This window comes from Lissotriton helveticus, chromosome 1_1 (assembly GCF_964261635.1).
Source record: "Lissotriton helveticus chromosome 1_1, aLisHel1.1, whole genome shotgun sequence".
Classification (NCBI taxonomy): Eukaryota; Metazoa; Chordata; class Amphibia; order Caudata; family Salamandridae; genus Lissotriton; species Lissotriton helveticus.
The window spans coordinates 828515786-828536493 of NC_136057.1; the positions used below are offsets into that span (position 1 = coordinate 828515786).

Below are 20708 nucleotides of genomic sequence, written 5' to 3' on the forward strand. Positions count from 1 at the left end.
GTAGGTGGCATCCTAACAACTACAGTGCTGCGCAGTTACGTGACCAGCAAGATAATCCTCCTTCTATGGCCAGAAGATCAGTTGTGCCGGAAGTGACGGGACCAGAGGCGAGGGAGTTGGTCCCAAATATTCAGATGAAATTCGGGGAAGTGAAACTAGTGTGCGTGCATTGCAATGGGTTCATTTGCTACAGAGAAAGTAGCATCACTCTGATCAACAGAGCTATCGACAATCATGATTGTCCGAAACGCCCCAGACAATAAATTCTTTTTTTTTTGTTGCTCCTGTTGAGCCCTTTACAATGAATCGTTTTCGTTCCCCCCCCCAAAAAACCAAAAAAAATATATAAAACTGTTCAGAAAATACAAAAAAAGTAAAATAAATTTCAGAAAAATAAAAAAAATATAAAACAACAAAAATAATAAAAAAAGTTCTTTTCAGAACTACCTCCCTGTTATAAAAAAATTGGTAGAATATTTGGAACTCTGCCAACCTCTATTTCTTTTGGTTCGCTTCCCCGTTCGCTCTCCGGTACGCGAACCGGGAGCGAACCAAACATTTAAAAAAAAAAAAAAGAAGAGTAATTATAAGGGAAGGAAACAGACAGTTATGTTAAAAGAAAGACAGCTATAGGGAGTAAAGTAGAGATACTGTTTAATAGATCTATTTACTGAAGAATAGATTTAAGAGAGTATAATTGTGAAAAACAAAATAGATAAGGAAGTGAGAAAAAAAAAGAGAGTAGAAGAATAACAAACAAGAGTTTCTTAGAGAATGTGAATGAATAATCAAATTAAGATTAAAACATCGGAATAACAGAGAGAAAAAACACAATGCAGAAAAGAAGAAGTAACAGAAAAGGAATGATTGAAACAGCAAAGAAATGTAAATAACATAGGGGCATATTATCAACGTAGGCGATAAAAATTTTGCTGCTTTTATCAGCAGAAATCTGACACTAAAGACGCTTTTGCGGCAGTTTTCTGCCAATAATTACTGCTTTTATCGGCAGAAAACTGCCGCTAAAGCCGCTTTTCTGGAAGAAAACTGCTGCTAAAGCCACTTTTGCGGCAGTTTTCTGCCGATAAAAACACTGATAAATGTATTGCCTGTGTTGATAATATGCCCCTTACTGTGCTTGAACTACAGAGAGAAAGCATAATGAACAAGTAGTGAAAGAGTGATCAGTCAGAAACAGTGAGAGTAATAGAGACAGAGTGAGTGAACAAGAGTGACGAAGTATGAGAAGAGAGGGACTGACAAAAATAGTGGAAGGAGTAGAGAAGCGCTCCATCAAAAAAGGTGGGAAAGTAATTTACAGAAGAAACCCTGGAGACACTTTCACCAAATATAGATTAGCTCATACTACATACCAATCCCTACCATTTTCACAAATTTGATTGAAATTCCATTTAGCCATTTAGCCTGTAGACCTTTCTAAATACCGTGAGGTAAATTACTTCACAGAACACATCTGAAGTGTTGGAATTGACAACCAATGAAAATGTTACTTTCATTTTCTACTTTTTTTACCTGACATTTGATTCGTTATATACCTGAATATATTTAAAGGAAGAGAAGGGAACACAGCCATTTTGACTACTACTTCCTGGTGTACATTTCAATTGGATTTTCACTAATCACTTCAACTTCTTTGTAAAGGTAAGTTGTTATTTTAACAACTGAAGTATATTGTGCACTATCAGTTAATATAGTAAACTTTTTCTGATAGTTATATACTATCCCTCTGTAGTAGTTATAGATTTAGATAGACTTCTCTGTTATAGTTATGGATGGAGTTAGGTTTCTCTTGTATAATTATGAATTTACTTACGTTAAATCACACACTTTTTTATATTCCTACTTCCACTCTGATACTATACACTGCCCAAAGATAAATTCACTGATAAAAACTGCCTATCTAAAATTAATCCCAACAGTGCCCTATCTCTACTAATATATATTTTTTTTATCCAAATTTCAGGCAACATGGAAGGCGAACAGAAAGTTTCATTTCAAATTGTCCTGCAAGAGAGCAGCCAAGAATTAATTGATCCAAATTATATAGAATTTATGGATGAAACTTGGGACCAAGAACTACTGCAATGTGTGCAAGCAGTAGATGACCTCCTTCAAAATGAGGACATTTTACACACTCCGAGATTACAAGCTATGTTCAATGAAAATAACGACATTTCAGAAAGTGAAATGTTAGAAATGTTATTACATTTTGAAACACAATCACAATAATAAATAATTGCTTAAAAAAATAAAGAAATTAAAAAATAATCAACAAAACCAACAATCAATTAACATACAGTATTTGAAAAGTCTATCATTCTTTTTTCCTTATAGTACGCTCCCCAGAACGCTTCCCGGTTCGCGGACCGGGCGCTCCCCACGCAAAAAAACACATTTTTTTTTATTTTTTTTTGCCCCGCGGGGCCCTTTTAAAGCCTCCACATCAAACCTAGGGGGTCAGGGAGGATCTACTATGCCCCCTTATGGTCATTTCCCCCTTTGTTTTGGCCTCCTCTTGTCTCTCGATCCTACAGAGAGACAAGATGGTGGCCGCTCCGGACTGTTTAGAATGTTGACAGACACCGGAGAGCCAATCAGCTTCGCTACGCGAAGTTCCGTTACGCGTCAAGTACGCGAACCGGAGCGCTGCCCGGAGCGCGCTTACAGATATATATCTTTTTTTGAACGTTAATTTCTCAAAATCCACTGGAGCACATATCTTGAGACCTAGCAAAGACACATCGGGCTAACAGTCCCTACAATTTTGCCAAGTTTCGTGCAAATCCATTCAGCCGTTCGGGCTAAAAGTGAGGCCAACCGCCCTATGGAAATTAACATGGGAAAAACACATTTTGGGACCCCCCTTTTTTCTCGGCCCCCCCTTGACGAACCCCCCCCAAATTTTCAGGGGCTGCTCAGAAACAAAATGTTCCATTTTCCTGAAAATTGCAGCCAATTCCGTCCACAAACGCCAAAGTTATTAGACATAGAATTTTCAAAAATCCCATAGAGAAAAAATCCTAACTATATATACCTACTGGCGACCGCCAGTAGGTAATTTATATATAAATGCCTTTTTATCTGTTGTCATTTTTATTCTCATATTGAGTTAATAATAGAGCAGAGTTCTTAAGAGAACTGCAGTATTGGTTTTCACTCCTATAGATGTGTGCTCCCTATCTGAGATTTCCTCGATGTATTTAATTGCCTTTGTTGTTTCTAGGCAGCAGAGGGAACCCAGGTACCTAACCTCCCTACACCCACAGCTGACTCTTCCCCCTGTAAGGGGAGTGAACAGTCCTTCGTATAGTTTACACCTAGAGGACAGTCTCCATGGAACACCTAAACAGTGTCTCTACCCACTGATGCCTGCTGACCTACGTGCATCTATCAGGATGGGCACACTAAAACAAAGATCTTGTTATCTTTGTGTACTCCATATCAGTCTCCATTCTGATCACATAACGTTTGCTGGGTAGCAGTGAGCAAATTCACCCCTCCCAAACGTTTACACTCCACAAGCATTTTCAGAGTTTGTTTTTCAGGATGTTTTTCCCCAATAAAGTGTTGCTTGAGACAGTCTCTCTCAATTAGGTCAAAGTGCCAAAAGCATTCTTGGTTAGGTATCTAAATAGTTTTTCAATCAGAAGCTGTTGTCTGACCCACTGCTCTATTAGCCATCTGCACTAACATTAATTGTGGATCACAGCTTTCATCTTCAGCACATTAATTACAGACGTTTACATTCAATACCTTTTTAAGTAAAATTTCACTTATTTCCCAATAGTTACACTTTAAGGAGGGCTTTGTATGCAGAACATCCACTGCTTTTGAGTGGTCAATATTAAACAGCCAAGAATAAATCTTTGAATTTTAGGATTGAAATTGCTATGGCAAAAGGTTTAGCAACATGAACAAATCAAAAAAGATGATGGCCTATGCACAGATCAAAGGCCTTATACAGCCCTCTCCCACTTGGACTATGCAGCCACAAAACAAGATTCCTCAATGGGAAAAATCTTGTAAATTATCTTAAATAATAGTTCAGGGCAGCACTCTGCAGCAAGGTTTGCACTCTAAAAATACATATATATGAATAGAAGAAAAATATACTCTGTCAGGGTATAGCTGAATGCCATGTCATGTGAGGCACGCAACATATATCACACATGGCCACAGGCCATGCCTCTTTTGTGGAATACCAAGCCCTGTGTGCAGTAAGTATGCAACATGACAGCACAAAAACACATTTGGCAAAACACATTTCTATGTGCAAATCAATCAGGGTATGAAGTGATGTTTTGTGTAGACTCTGTCCCCTACGTACTGCCAAAGAGCATGGTGGCTGAAAGGACTTGCCCCGTGTGGACTACTCTCCCTATGTACTGGATACAAAGCATTGGCTAAGGTCATGTCCTCTGAATAACATACTGGATTGGCCTTGTAACAATACATGCCTTGAAAGGGAATAGGAAGCTTTACTCCGCACGAGTTTACAATGCGTGCCTTTACCCCGCAAAAATATTCTACAATGCAGGACTTTACAACACAATCCATTACAACGCATTGTCTATTACAACGCAATTTATTATTCTAAACTCCACCGGGGCGTTGTAATTGGGAATGAGTTGTAATGGTTTGCGGTGTAAAGCCCTGCGTCGTATAAGATTTTGCAGAGTATGGGCTGCGTTGTAACACAGTTGTTGTAAAGGATGTTTACCCTTGAATGGATTAGGGAGATATCCATTTACACTTTTGTGAGTAGTACGCACAAAACATTTCCAGTTTTTGCTATCCCTACACCTGGATGGCTTTCTTTTCAATATATTTTTGACCAGAACAGATTACTTTTGGTCTTACCAGAGAGCTGGAAGTAGATTTTTATTTGCGGGGCCCATTCTATCAGTGTAGTTGTTTTGAACCAAAATGCTTTTTCAATATATACTTTCACAAAGTGGTCAAGGGACTCGTGTTCGGGTTAACACACCTAAAAGGAATGCTCAATTAAAAGTGTTCATCTCTTCCAAGTCAGTCAGCATTCAACTGCAAATTAAACAAACATTTACTGTTGACCTTTTAAAGCCCATAACTTTTAAAACGATCAAAAGAGTTTCCTTAGGATGCACAAAATATATTCAGGATTGCCAGCATTGTATCAGTGGCAGACACAATCATGTAGAGTATGCTCCACAAAATGCCACGGATGGCACGTTAGAGCGAGGATTTTGCCAGCAGTGAGTACCATTATTCAGAAACACCCAACATGTGTAAGGGCCATTACGACATGGGTGTGCCCAATCATTTGAAAGATGTCTGCAAGCTATAGGTACTCTGATATGCTGGTAGTCCAGTCACTAAACCAAAAAGAATACTCAGAACCTGCTACAGAGAAGGTACAGGGAAGAGCTTGGGGCAAACTAAGGAATTTGGAAGGAAGGAAAATCTTCAATACTACACACAGCTTTCAGGAAAAAGAAACAGTAGATTTAAACTATAACCATTTACAAAATGTTATCACAACGACTCTAAATGAACATAGTAAAACGGAGCGTAGAAAGCGAGAAAAAAAACGGTGGGAAGCATACACAGATAAACATAAGCGAACACTGAAAGCTGCTCTAAAAAAGTACAAAATAGAAATTAGGAAAGCAAAAGAAAATTACACAACCACCATTACCATTGTAGTTAGAAATCTAAAAAAGGTCCTTGAGATTGTTAAAGTGCTCGCTCACCCAGACTGTACAAAGCAATCTCAGGAACTATGCAATAAATTGTGAGACTTCTTTCATAATGAAGTGGAATTCATTTTAAAAGACATTAGCAAAGAGAACCCAACAGGGCAAGATTAAAACCCTTCAACCTTGGATTCATCCTTGAATGCCCTCAGCAGCTCCAAGGGGACCCACAGCAAGCTGAGCCTGATATAAAGTTGGCCATAATAGACTTGCTAAATGAGGAAGAATCAAGAGTATTAGTGATGTCAAGTTCTTCCGGCTCCATATTAGACCATGTAGCTCATAAAATCTGTAAAGAGACCGAATAAATTATTCCCAGACCTACGAAAAATCTGTAACCACGCACTAGTGCCAGAGTCCGTTCCAGCAGCTTGAAAAAAAACCACTAGTCAATAAAGAAACCACAAGCCGATATACAAGACCCTAGTAATTTTCGACCCATCTCTCAGCTCCCCTATCCGGTCAAGTTTGTAGAAAAGTATACCAGCAAAATACAGACAAATTTCTTGGAATCTAATAAATTACTTGGACTGGAATAGATGGGCTTCAGACTACCACATGGAACAGAATCAGTCTTAATCTTGGCAATGGATGAACTGAGGAGGCGGCTTGACAGTGGGCAGACTGCAGTTCTGATTCTGTTAGCTCTGTCAGCAGCATTTGATACCTTCAACCTTTGAAGAATATTCAATAGATTAAAGGAGAGAAGGGTGAAAGGCACTTTACTAAAGTGGATCGAATCCTAGCTATCAGAATGATGGCAAGCTACTTCTCTCCCTCCGTTTAGATCAAAGTTTAAGGAGTTCTCATGGTGCGCCACAAGGGTCGGCATTGAGCCCTATTCTATCAATGTGTATCTATGCACCCTACTAACCTTAATCAAATCCTTGCGGTTGTCTTTTAAAAAATATTGATGACCCGAGGCAAGTGGATGATTTCCAAGCTTGTCTATAAGCAATGACAAATTGGCTCAGCAATAATACATTAAAATTTAACATAAGCAAAAAAGAGTTTGTGTGCTGTCCCCCCCCAGTAAAGTTCCACACCAATGTCTAAATAATTTTTGGCCATGGACAAAAGATGTGGACCAGACTACAGCTCAATCAGTACGAAATGTAGAAGTACAGATAGGTACGAAACTCTCCACGGAAGCTGAGGTCAATTGGATATTGGCCACCTGTCATGGCCTCATGAGACGTTTGAGGAAAAAGGTCCCCTTGCTCCCACAACCAGCAAGGACGATGGTCGTACAGAGGGCAATATTAAGTAGGACTGACTACTGCAACATCCTCCTATTAGGAACCCCAGATTATCTGCTTAAGAGACTCCATAGAATACTGATAATGGCGGCAAAACTTTCACTAAATAAATCATGGTACGATTCTGCATAAAATACCATAAAAGAACGTCATTGGTTACCAGTAAAAGAAAGAGGCATCTTCAAAGTGATGTGCATTGACCATAAAGCCTTAAATGGCTCAGGACCCAGACTCCTACAAGATAAATACATCTACTACAAACAGGCAAGGAGACCGAGATCATCGCCAATGTTGTGTGTGGATCCAGGTTTAGGAAAACCAGGTTGTGAGGGGGAACTTACCAAGTCAAGGCAGCACAATCTTGGAATATGCTGCCCATCTCCCTTAGATCAAATGGAGATTCAAGTTTTAGGAGAGGCCTAAAAATCTGGTTATTTCCTAAATTAAGCAGAGCAGAGTTCATCATATTCATAAGGTTAAAATAGCTACCCAGCCTTGACCTGACTGATGAACGATGATAGTGCCAGGATGCCTGCCAGGTGAACGTTGCGCTTTACAAATGACCAATAATAATAATAATAATAATAATAATAATAAATAATAACAACAAAAACAGTGACACCAAATCTAGCATATTTGCAATCGGTTACACTCATACAGAGTTATACTTTCATTATTTGCATTGTGGTGTCTATGGCCGATTAAAGGCTGTAGTCAGAGCAGTTGTAGCTGTGAAAATTAAACAGTAACCAAACGCTGAGGAAGTAAACGATGTAGCAGTGCTAGCGGTGTTAAGTGTCTAGAAAAGGGTCTATGACAGCACAGTAAGCAGGTCCACAAAGGTGCCATGTCCATACTGCCTCTCAATGAGGACATATTCTATGCTGCTAAACATGGGTGGTGAAGATGGACTTAGCGGTCTGATGCTTAGTCACTACTTACACTGCTGGCTACAGTATACCCATTACTTACTCTCGTCACTAAGGAATCATCCTACCTCCAGTCACTGGTCTAAAATATGGCAGCAACAAATATAAATATGATGCAAAATTAATGATGAAGCACAACACATAGCAACTACACTTCAATTTCCCCAATGATGTCTGGATAAGCTGTTCACCTTGTCATGAGCCCCTAATACAATTACATATGTCTGAGCTGAATAATGCTGTACGTCATTAAAGTAAAAAAGTGGTGTGCAGAATCAAATAGTAAGTTCTAAACCAAACAAAAAATATTTCCATGAAATCGGAAAAGATTTTCAGTTGAGGTAAATTCCGACCTCTCATCCAAACTTGGTGTTGATCTGTCCAACATTTTTTAGGTGTCTTACTCACAAAGATTCCTGAAGAGTTGAATGGGAAACGCATCAACCAGAATCTTTCCAGAATGCCCCCACCCCCCCGCAAAAAAAATTTGTTGTACAAAGCTTTCCAAAGTCAAGCTTTCCAAAGTCGAGCTTCAATGGAAAAAATATTTCTTGGAGGGGTTTTATTACCAATATGTCAATGTATAAGCAATCCACATAGGCTGAGGAGATATGGGACTGGAGGCAAGACCTTACAATGGCTTTATGCCCTTCTCTCAGATTGTAGTCAGTCCGTCACCATGCCACCATTCAGCTGTGATAAGCGGAGTACTTCAGGGCTCCTTCAAAAGCCTCACCTGCGTTAACCTGCCATCCTCTAGCCAACTTCATTTGTTCAGTCTTAAACAAGTTAATTATGTTATATAAATGAAATGCAACTCACACTGACGTTGGTTATAAATAGGGGCTCCCGGTTTTATGATATTTATTTCTTAAACATTTATTTTGTGTTCTGTGAATAAATTAAGTTGTAATATGGTATATATATCCACATTTAACTAATAAATATGCACTCATACTTTGACACATCATATATATATATTATACACACACACACGTCCACTTATTCTTTTGCAGTTTTTTTTTTCTTTTTTGTTCACCTATTCTGTTGAGTTGGTCTGTGAAGAAACAAACCCATCCATAACCCCTGCTGTGGTATATGGCCTGCCCACTAAGTTATGACCTGAACGGTAGGAAATGGAAATATTGATACCTTTTCTGTGCACTCCCTAGCAATATATTCTCACCATAAGATTGTGCAATCAAAGCTTCATCTAGGAAATTATAATAAATTGTTCCCATTGAAATCCACTTCTTAGAACATCTTAGTTTTTGATGGGCTGCATCTAATGCATGCAAAGGGGAGAGGATGTAGCCTTACGGCTAGAGCGGTCAACCTCGCACCTGGGGAACTGGGTTCGAGTCTCGCGATGACGCTTAACATCCTGTGATTCTGGGCAAACCACTTAATCTCCCCGTGCCTAACAAAAATTAATGTGTCCTTCTGTAACTAAACTGGTGCTCTTGTAAAGCGCTATGATACCCGATTTCTATGGTATAGTTTGCGCTATATACCCCCCCCCCCACCCCACCCAAAAAAAAGGCGTTTGGTCGCATTACTAACAAACTTCTGTGTTATTTTTCTGAACCAATGTTTTTTCCTCTAAATAAAAATTAAAAAATAAAAACAGCATTTGCAGGACCAGGCCAACATCATGGCAGGAATGCAAGAGTAAGCTAAGTGACAGAAAGCATCACCTTTTACAAAAACAATTATGATTATGGTATAAAAAAGTTGCGTACAGAAAAAGAAAAATATTAAAGATAAACATAATATAAACACATGGGCACAAAAAAATTATTAGCCATTACCTATATTTTTGTATGTGAAGATATATAGTGCTTTATGGAGCAGGTGCGCGCATCCACCCAAATGCATTTTTTTCTTTTGTTTTTTAAATAAAGAGAAGGCCACCACCCTCACTGCTCCTGCCATGTCCCTCACCTTCTGGAGGTCATGTCTAAGAATAGAACGGAACCCCTAATCCTCCCTTTTTTGGAAGCAAATCGACCGTGTCCATATCTGAATGCTAACTTTCTAGTTACAAAAGAAAGCCCCTGCCTCAAATGAAAAAAAAAGCAGTCTGAAAGAGTTTAAAATCACAGATGCAGAGTATCAAATGCAATAATGCTGCCGTGGCACGCACTGAACATTGAATTCATTAACCCCGAGACCTAGCAGGCAGGGCGGTGGCGCAGGGATGAGGCAGTGAGTGGCACAGCCCTAACTGGCCATCTTGTCCCCTCAGCAGGGGGCGGGCGGGTCAGCGCACTAATGCTACCTGAGGTCCACCTGAGGACTGCAAAGTAAGGCTGGCCAACCGCTTTATAGCTGCTCTTTGTCTAAACGCACACAGCCCCCTACCCCACCCCCCACGGAGGCCCACAGGGGCATGAAGTCACCCATTTAATTGGGGACTTCTATTATTTGTCGCATGACAGTGTTTACATAAAGATTAAAGGTTCACTTCACTACGTTTACAACATGAAAGCCTTTGTGAGCAGGGGTTTTAGAAAGGTTGCTTTATTTGTGCACCTTCAACACAATTGGAAAAATTTACCCATAACCTTCCAGGGGAGAGGCGCTCTGTGGTTGTCATCCCTTTCTGGCCGGGATGGCAAGCCATTTGTTTACTACTCTCGGAGGTAACCCGATTATAAACGTGTTTATGTGATGGTTTAACTTTATTTTAGTTTAAGTTTCCATTCCAAAATTCAGACCACGAAAACACACCTCTAGACTAGTGCAGAACTCAAATACTTTAAAAGAAACCCGTTTTATTTGTGACTGGAGCTAAATGGCAGCCCGAGCTGTTGGAGTTCGGCAGCCTGTACTGTGTCAATGCTCTTGCTTTGATCCTGTAGATTAAACAATGTAAATTAGCAAAGCTGATACACCTGCAACCAGACCTAGGGGGTCAGAGTATATCTATTGTACCCCCTTTTCTTTATTTTTGACATCTTTGGTGAAGCCGAGTCCCAAGATGGCTGCCAACACTTCCTGGTTGAAGTTTTGGCAGCCAATCAAGACAACAGTTGTAGCGGGCATTGTATTAGTTTTTAACATTTCTTTAATATTCATCAAACAACGTGAAAGGTATTGGCAAAACAAAAAACACATGTAGGATATATATATTTAAAAAATATATATCACCGCACCAGTCCCGGTTGGATTTCAAAGATTGTCACAAGGGCAGTCCGAGTTCGGGCTACCGGGGGCTCCAAATTTTCATTGCAAATTCTCCGCTTATATGCAGAAAGTACTCGGACACACCAGTATTCTGAATAAAGTTTATTTAATGGCAGAAAAACAACACGTTTTTCTGCCATTAAATAAACTTTATTCAGCATGCTGGAGTGTCCGAGTACGTTCTGCGAATAAGCGGAGGATTTGGAATGAAAAAAAATCATGAAAACAATTCCCTTGCGGCATAGAGTGACGCATAAATTATGCAAAAAAGGAGAGAACTCTGGGTAGTTCCCAAGTTTAGGTGGAAGGCAGCTCCTGTATAGAGCACCCTCAACACCAGCGACACTCTAAATTTGCTCACCTCAAATGTCTGCTTTTCTATCAAACACGTGTCAAGGGTTGCTTTTATTCATTTCAGGTTGGCTTGGATGGTATTTTACCAATCCAAAGCTGTAATATTGTGCCTGGAGTGGTAAATGGCTTTTGTCATTTTACAGCTCGGCATGGATAGCACTGTGCTAATCCTATGCTTAAAGACTTTGCTGTACAAATGGCAAAAACTTTGTCCATTTCCACCTCGGTGTGGATAGCACTGTGCTAATCCTATGCTTAAAAACTTTGATAGAAAAGCAGACAGAGTGTCGCTGGTGTCGAGGGAACTACCCAGAGTTCTCTCCTTTTTTGCATATATTTACACATATTAAGATATACCTGACCATCTGTTATGCAGTTATTACAGTACAGCTTTTCTCAACTGTTCTTATATAGTGTGTTCTCTTTGCAGATCTGCTGGACTGGTGAGGAGTCTGCACCAGGACATGCAGCTTCTAGGTAACAATGCAATCTAGAAGTGTATATCACTGATGTTAACACGTCATTACTGTTCGTATATGTCACTGAAACTATACATTTAATGCTAACCAAATAGCCCTGCTTCAACTAGTCCACAAAACTGTAATGTCAGTAAGAGGAAACATATAAATACACATTATACCTTCTCAAAATCTTGCTTCAAGGTATCCAGAACTTTAGTTTGCTTTGTCATATCGTCTTCCAGTCTAGATTTCATCTCTTCAATTTCTCTAATCTTTGATTTTTCACTGGACAATTCTTCTTCCAACAGTGTCTATGCAAAAATTACAAAGTGGAATTTTGGATTATAAAACAATATTCATTGTTGGCTTTGAGTATTTACTTGCTGGACTTCAAAATATCGAAGCAGAGTGAAAATCATGATTGTAGGTTAAACACAATGTTACATCTTTATTGCCATTATGACATTACAGAGCATTAGTAATAGAATGAGAGGGAGCACAAGTAGGGTACTGTAAATAGATCATAACAACCATTGTATTAACAATCACATTTCCTACCTATTCCATTAAGTAATGCATTGCTACCAAGCCTCATTTGTTCCTTAGACTTCTCATTCCCTCTTGTTTGGCCTAGTTAAAGTTAATTAATTTACTGGACTTGTTGGTTGTGGTTGAAAGTAAGCCAGCTTTCATAGGTGCCTTGAGGTAATTGCTAGAGTAAAACAACAATGAACTTAACTTGAAAAACCGTAACAAGATGGCCACCTGAAGGCAGGACCTCCAGGAGGCTCCACAGCATGGGATAATTTATTGCTGAGTATTCCTTTTTAGCCGGTCCCTTTGAACCCTTACTGCTGCAATCACGTTTGACTTACCTCCTTGAAGAGCCTGGGAGGGTGCAACGTCCGGACAGTGCCAGAATTGGTGCTCTGATTACGATTCGAGGATCCCTACGGTTGTTCTGAGCGACTGATCCCAGTAGCGAGCTGGAGCTCATGCCAGATGAGGCCTGCAGGCTTCGCCTGGACCAGCTGATCTGATGGTGAGCTCTAGTTTCGCACTTCCCACTGCGCCCCGGATGGATGCGCTGCTGAGGTTTTGGTGGTCTGGGTCGGCCATTTTGGCGGAGGCGGCTGGGGTGCTCAGTGACTCCTTGTGGCCCCTGCCGCTCGCTATGAGGCGGATGTGTCTCCTTCACGTCGCAAGTCCTGCTTGGCTGTGTTTTGGGGGCGGCAAGTTTGTCCCTGCTCTGAGACTTGCTACTACGCCTGACCGGTGTATGCGGCCGCCCTTGGCGGTGGTGCCGCAAACCCCTGAGGACCCGGCTGTGTCTCCTTCATGTCCTGCTAGGCTGTGCTGTGGGGGCAGGGAGTTTGTCCCTGCTCCGGGACTTGCTGCTACCCCCGACTGCTGTCTGAGGCCACCCCAGGGGGTGGTACCACAAACCCCTGAGGACCAGGCCGCCAGAAAACTCCTCGCTGAGCCCCCACCGCTTTTTGGAAGGCAGTGGTGACTGAGTGTCTGGACTCCTCAGGCTTCACAGTGGTGCTGTGAGTTTGTGTCGCTGCTCCCTAACTTGCTGCTGCATCTGTGGCCACTCACGCTTCCCCCAGCTGACAATTGAGAATTTGTCCAGTTCCACAACTCTCATGCCTCCCCCCCTGACAAATAAAAATTGCTTCTGCTCCACAACTCCGCTACACCGGCAGCTCAATGCATTTGGGGAGGCATGGCTTGAGTCTGTTGTGCTCATTTGTTGTGAAACTCCTTGTACTTTGTTTTTCCCGGACTTCATGTTTGGATGGAATACATCCTTCCATTTTGGCCTAAGTTTTTTAGGTCTCGCCTGTCAATGCGCTTTCGCATTGAGCTTGCGAGAATATAGGGGCTTATCCAGAGCTTATCCAAACTGGCGATTTCATGCAGTGCCCGTGAAAAGCAAGCTCAATACCCAAGCGCATTGACATAAAACGCACGTGCACATCAAAGCCAGCCATCTGTTCCCCAGCTTGGTGCCTCCAGCAGCTCTTCAAAGGGATCCGCTCCGCCCCTTGCTGCATCAAAGCCACCAGCCTCCCTCCCAAAGCTTGCCCCAGCGTGCGCTCTTCTCCTCCCCTAATTATTCACGGCCGGCCGGCCGTACTTTCACTCATCCATGGAAATGTACCTCGCTTCTTCCCTTGTGCGTGAACTCCCCTCTACCACGAGGTTGCCTATGTTATATCTTTGTTATTTTTAGTGTCAGGCTTAATTTCAGCAGGAGTCTGCCAGTACACACATAGGCAAACTGAATTAAAAGATGACATTGCCTGCTTCCTGCAATGCTTTACTTTCCATAACAGCAGCTGCGTACAAACCACCACGTCTTTCAGTAACTATAATGCACAACACAAGCTTTGCCAGTACGCACGTGGCCAAACGAAATTAAAACCTGAAATGCCTACTTCCTGCAATATTTTACTTGCCATAACAAAAGCTGCGCCCAAACCACCACGTCTTTCAGTAACTTTGATTTCAGCTGCAGTCTGCCAGTTTTCAGATGGGCAAACTTATTTAAAACCTGATAGCTTACAACTTTATTTCTGTTCTAAACAATGCATAGGTCACTGCAGGTAAAAAATAGTATTTATACAGTGCCTCTACGGTCCAACGTTGCACCCCAGTTTCCACTCTCGGCAGCGCAATGGTTCATGGGAATATAGCTCGCTTCTTCCCTTGCGCGTGAAATCCTCTCCACCACCGGGTTGCCTGTGCTTCACCACTGTTATTTTTATTAGTGTCAGCGGTCCTCACCTGTGGCCTTCGTTTAACCATTACTTCAATCAGGGACTTAATGCATGCCCATGCAAGGGGCTTAATTTTAGCAGGAGTCTGCCGGTATGTACATGGGCAAACTTAATTTAAACCTAATGGTTTGCAACTTTATTTCTGGTCTAAACAATGCCCCCGCCACCTGCTTCACACTGCAAAGGAATGCGCCCCCCACCCCCGGGTACATCAGTGTATTACACCATCCAAGAAGATGCCAGCACTGTTGTGATAAAGTGGATTTATAGACCAGTACGAACCCACACTCCAGGTCGGCCTGCATTGAAATCGTGCGGACGGACCTTCATGTTGGCAGTATGTATACTCCGTCGCCATTGCGATGGAGTATATACCACCAACATCTACATTCGGCCCTAAATAACTTTCTCTAGACAAGCACATAAGTGCATCCTCTTCGAAAAAGATTTGCATGTGCGCGGAGCACACACTAATATGTCCCAGCGGTGTACCTGTTTAAAATACTGACGGCTGTCTCTGAGGGTATCATCTTGAGAAAATAAACTCCAGAGCCAATCATTGAACCCCAGATTTATTCAGCAATCCATGTTAACTAGAGCTAGACTGGGTGTGCGCTCGATTCCTTGCTGCCCGCCATTGCTTCCATTGACATAACAAAAGGAACGGCAGCAGTGAGCGCCCCACTTGCGTGATTGTTATAGTTTTCATCTGAAAGAACACACAAATCCGATTAACAAGTTTCAGATGCACCCTAAGTCGGCAGGTAAGGTTCTTGCCTTTCTTATTCGTCCTTATCTTTGAAATCCTAGGTTTGTCATACTGAGAGGCAGGGGGGCATGCTTATTAAAAAAACCATAATCCATCACTAGAAACCCTTAAGGGGCACGAAATGGGACAGCTGGCACCACACCAAACAGAACACAAACAAGCAGCAAACGGGAGGAAAACAGCGCTGGGGTACTTAAGACTCTAATGCAATACAGACAAAACGATGTGGCCTTCCTTCGTCCACACCCAGGTATTTGAACTATCTCGATCCATGCGACGTTTTATGTTTTTGCAGCTCCATGTTAAAGTCACGCTGGTAATGAGCTCCAAGCAGACGTTGGTTAATCATATGCTCACCGCAAGAGATGTGTAATAATTTGACTAATGTAATTTGCAGTTTTTATTATTAGGGGCATAATTGCACCTGTTCAGGTGTGAAGTGCAGGCTACAATGGAAGAATGACCTTCTACTAACGCGATTAGAAAGTAAATGCGATCATTGTTATCTAAAGAGCTGGAGTATTCATATGCAAGAAAGTTTAGTACATTTTAGTTTACTTTTAAATACTTCTCAGAAGGCATGGTTGCGCATATGCGGGTCACTGAGATCATGGCAGCACCTTTCAATCAGAGAACGGTCATTTGTAAGTGATGTGAATTTATACATACACCATAATTCTGTAATCACAATTTAGTCTCACTCACAGTTTGGCAGAGTTCTCAAGTTTTTTGTTTCAGGAATGAGTAGTTTATTTATTTATGTGTTTCAGCGCGTTGTTTGTATTTTTGAATTATCCATTTATAATGCAACATTACTTGAACCAGAATGCCAAGAGATGCTCCTGAGTGACACACTGCAGCTTCAGAGCTCTGACACAGAATCCGGACTTGATTGTACTTACCAATAATAACTTAGCCGCAAAGATAGCATAGGCAGGAGAATAACATGCCCCTTTACTACTGTGAACCCGGGTTTTGTTGAACATGATTAATAGCACAAGGCTTTTCAGTGTCTTCTTACAGTTGCCTATGGTAAACGTACAATAGGAATCCTCTTTGCTATCTTTGAAGTACAGTGATAACATACCAAGTACTCAATATCGACACTCATTTGCTCGCAATGCGGCTTTCTATACACCTAAGCTTCTGACTTTTCCGAGCTTCAGGAACAATAGGGAAGGGATGGTTGAATGAAGACAATCTGTTGTAGGCCATTCTTACAATGCACCATTACCACTCAGCACCACCACAGCACCACTCATCACCACCACAGCACCACTCATCGCCACCACAGCACCACTTAGCGCCACCACAGCACCACTCATCAAGACCACAGCACCACTCAGCAGCACCACTCAGCGCCACCCCAGCACCACTCAGCGCCACCCCAGCATCACTCAGCGTCACCCCAGCATCACTCAGCGCCACCCCAGCATCACTCAGCGCCACCCCAGCATCACTCAGCGCCACCCCAGCATCACTCAGCGCCACCCCAGCATCACTCAGCGCCTCCCCAGCATCACTCAGCGCCACCCCAGCTTCACTCAGCGCCACCCCAGCATCACTCAGCGCCACTGTGGAAAAGTAAATTTTGCCATGTTCTGTGTCCCTACGCGTCCTCCATCATATGTTATGTGTGCATGATTAAATATGCATATGCATTCCCTATGTTCGATTAATGACGCAATTACAGTTGTGTCCATCTCTAGTATGTCAGTTTCCAGTTCTCGTGAATACTACGAATATCAGGCCTATGTAAAGTTACGTTGCCACGTTTCTCAGTGTGCACGTTATTCCATTGTAAAGTCCCCGTTTCTAGGCCTCAGAAGGGCCTGGACACCAGATTCAGCTCCTGTCTCCTGTCTCCTGAAGCCTCGCTGAGGAGCGATACAGCCCCCACCTGTATCCTCGACCCTTCACTTACTTCCTGCCTCGCAGTGCCCGGCTCAGCCTGGCTCTGCCTCTGAGTCTGCCAAGAGTATGTTATGATTCCAGTTATCAGTTCAGTCCTCCTTCTCTGCATTCCTAAAGCTACTGAATCGCATCAATAGTTTCCGTCATTGTCTAGCCTTTACGTCTCCATGTAAGAGAAATACTGCATTTAATGGTCATTTAATATTCTTCATCACGCACTACATATAGAATAATGCATGCTCCAGTCTTAGAGTCCGTTAGCCTCTCCCCTCCTGACTCTTAGTTCATATCAACATGTTCCCTAAACATCAGATACTAGATACTGCTTAGGTACATGTCGCCCTGACTCTCCAGACTTCAGTCTCTGCTCCTAGCACAGAGTTCGAAGCCCCCAGCTTCTCCTAGTAATACGTCATTGCCAGTTTGCGCGCACCATCAGGTTAGAGGTCCCGGCTCCTCAGGTAGCCCCCTCCATGGTTTCCACCCCATTCATGACATATTCTGTTACGTTTGCATCACATGTCTATGTATACGCCTCTGTTACACCCACTTTCACCCTTATCGTTCGCGACTGCTATTGACCACACCCACTGCTCCGCCTATCGTATGTATTGTAATGCAACTGTTTTAGTATATATGATCGTGTATTGTTATTAAATGTTAGCGCGCTCATCCCAGATCCAGCCCCAGCAGCTGCTGGGCCCTGCCATCCTATTCCTATGCAGGTTGTCCTGTTCCTGTCCTTATGCTGTATTAAACCTGCAAAACTCCTACTACCTCGAATCTTGACTCTTATTTATTGAGCTATCTGTTATTCATTTATTCATCCAAAAATAGAGGTATTATTTATTTATTTACCACATAATGGCGCCCGAATAGGGACCTGCCCTTTCCCCACGCGCCGGTGAAGCCACGCCGGCCCCCTGACCCTCGGCAGCCGTGACGGAACCATACCGTGCACGTGCAGATATTTCTGCTTCAAGTATCCCTCAGGCCCACGGAGGAGACGGAGGAGGCGGTCCAGCATCCAGACGAGGCGGTGGAGGAACGCGGCGAGTCCCGACCAGAGCCCAAGCCGAGAGTCCAAGGTCCGAGGTATCCGGAGGCCCACCCGTAACAGAAGTCCGAAGTTCGTCCGTCCGACGTCGAAGCAGTCCAGTCCAGTCCGAGGCCTTCCGTTCTTGCTGCCCGGTGAGTACCGTTACTGGGGTAGTATCTAGACAGGGTCAATCTGATTGACTCTGGTCCGTGGGTTGGTGGTACACAGACCCACAAACGAAGTGTCCACTTCGGTGGATGCGGGTCCTGACGTGTCTCTGTATGAGACCGGTAAGTTTCGTACTGTTTCAGCAGTGCTTCTAGTTTCTGTTCCAGTCAGTTCTGTTCCCGAGAAAATTCATGTATTCTGTGTTCCGTATTCCAGGTAGTATTCTGTCCGAACTGTTATTTTAAATGTTCTTCATGTATTTTAATGTCGTGGTATGAATGGGGAATAAGTATCGTGTTCATTGTGTATTGTATTGTGTCTAGATTACAGTCCAGTCATGCCCTTGTTTTCTAAGTTACGTCAGTTAAAAACTAGAAAGGGTCTGCTGGAAGCAGCAGTTCCAGTTCCGCCTAGGGACAGTCCAGGTCATTTTATGTATCAGAAGCATGGCATAAGTGGCATATTATATCTGGATTTATGGGTAGAGTATACCAAACAGTTAGAAGAAAAGTATAGATGGCCCGTATCGGGTACATGGGATGCCGAGTGCATCATGCGAGTAGAAGAAGCATTATGGAAAAAGAAAGCCAGACAGTCACAGAAAGATGCCATCGAGTTATGGCGCAAAGAAGCTCATAAAAGAACCGAAAAAGAAATCAGAAAGTCAGAATTAAGTAGAGAATCCTTGGAACGAGCCCAAGAAAGGGAATTAATCGAGATTGGTGAACGAGTTAAAACCGAACAGTCAGACAGACAGAGGCATGCTCTTATTAAGGGTATGTATCCTCTTCTTGCCGAGGGCCTGCCAAAAGCGACCCCAGAGGCATCCAGTAATTTCCCGCCACCATTAGTTCCGACCAAGCTACGTCACAAACCGACCACAGCTGATATTTTTATTTCGTCCTATTTGGACGACACAGTCCCAGAATATGCAAATCCTGTTCGCGCTCCGCCAGTCCCTGTAAATCAGGCACTTCCCGTTCCTCCAGACACCGGGGTACCCCTTGCAGTACCTGTTACGGTCCCCCCGGTCCAGCCCGCCATACCAGTTCAGCCCGCATTTCAATTTCCTGCCACACTAGTACGAAGAGGATCAGTCGACGATTCTAGTTTAGGGGCCGCAGGAGGAGGTACTCCTCAAACCCCGCCGCCACATAAGCGTTTAACGTCAGCCGAATTACATGCACAAGCGTCACAGCGTACGCCCAGGTATCAGTCTGTTGCAGAAATAAGAAAAGCCCTTAACGAATGTGGCTATGATCCAGTCCCAGGCGAGGATAGTATGGTTTTATATTCATTACGCGTAAGAAAGGTGACCGAGTATCTAGTCACCCTACCAGATATGAAAGAAGATCTAGACAGAATATATCGTTTCATCCGTACAGGGAATGATCCAGAAAGTATTAGTGATGTCATGTGCCAAAGAAAAGCTGAAGTCCAGCTCATGCTATTAAAGTTTTTGATTAATTGTCTAATACGAGAACAAGATTATCCGACCAAAGATCAAGCCGAAATGAGAACCCTGACAAAGTGGAGTGATAATATAGCCGAGGGTAAGCACAAGACTATCGGTGCTATAGAGAGTATGTATAAGAAGATTCGTAAAGAAATAATAAGGATACACGAACAACGTAAAGCAGCACAAGTAAGCGAGAAAGAAAGTAACTCTGATACTGAAGAGGTAGAGGACGAGAATCCCGACAGAATAGCGTATGTAGGAAAATCTAGATTTCCAGATCGCCATTTACGCCTAGAACACAAGTCTATTTTTCATCATCCAGCACCAGAACAAGGTTCTCTAGAACAAGTATTTCAAGCTACCGATCACATTCTGAAATCACGAATCGGTTATAGTGAGTTAAGTACTATGCATGAACAAGAACTGGTCCGATCAGCAGTCCGATGGATTACTGATTCTACCACTTTTCCAGACGAAATAGTGGCACAAATGTTTCTGAAAATGCCCCCAGCCGAGCAACGACTGGCGGGTATGTATATGATCCAACACCTCATTACATTGTATGAGGGTCAACATTCTGATCCAGGTCCGTTACACGATGTCCTGAATGAGTTACTCCAGTATA

At 42.6% G+C, this 20708-nt stretch overlaps 1 protein-coding gene across 1 annotated transcript in view; it reads right to left on the reverse strand.

Moving 5' to 3' along the window:
* The window catches only part of EEA1 (early endosome antigen 1), a 764210-nt gene that overhangs the window by 165885 nt on the left and 577617 nt on the right, over positions 1 to 20708 (reverse strand). Inside the window, exon 24 of the mRNA XM_078674577.1 lies at positions 12128 to 12259. Coding sequence (XP_078530703.1) covers positions 12128 to 12259 — 132 coding nt within the window. The remainder of the gene's footprint in view (positions 1 to 12127; positions 12260 to 20708) is intronic.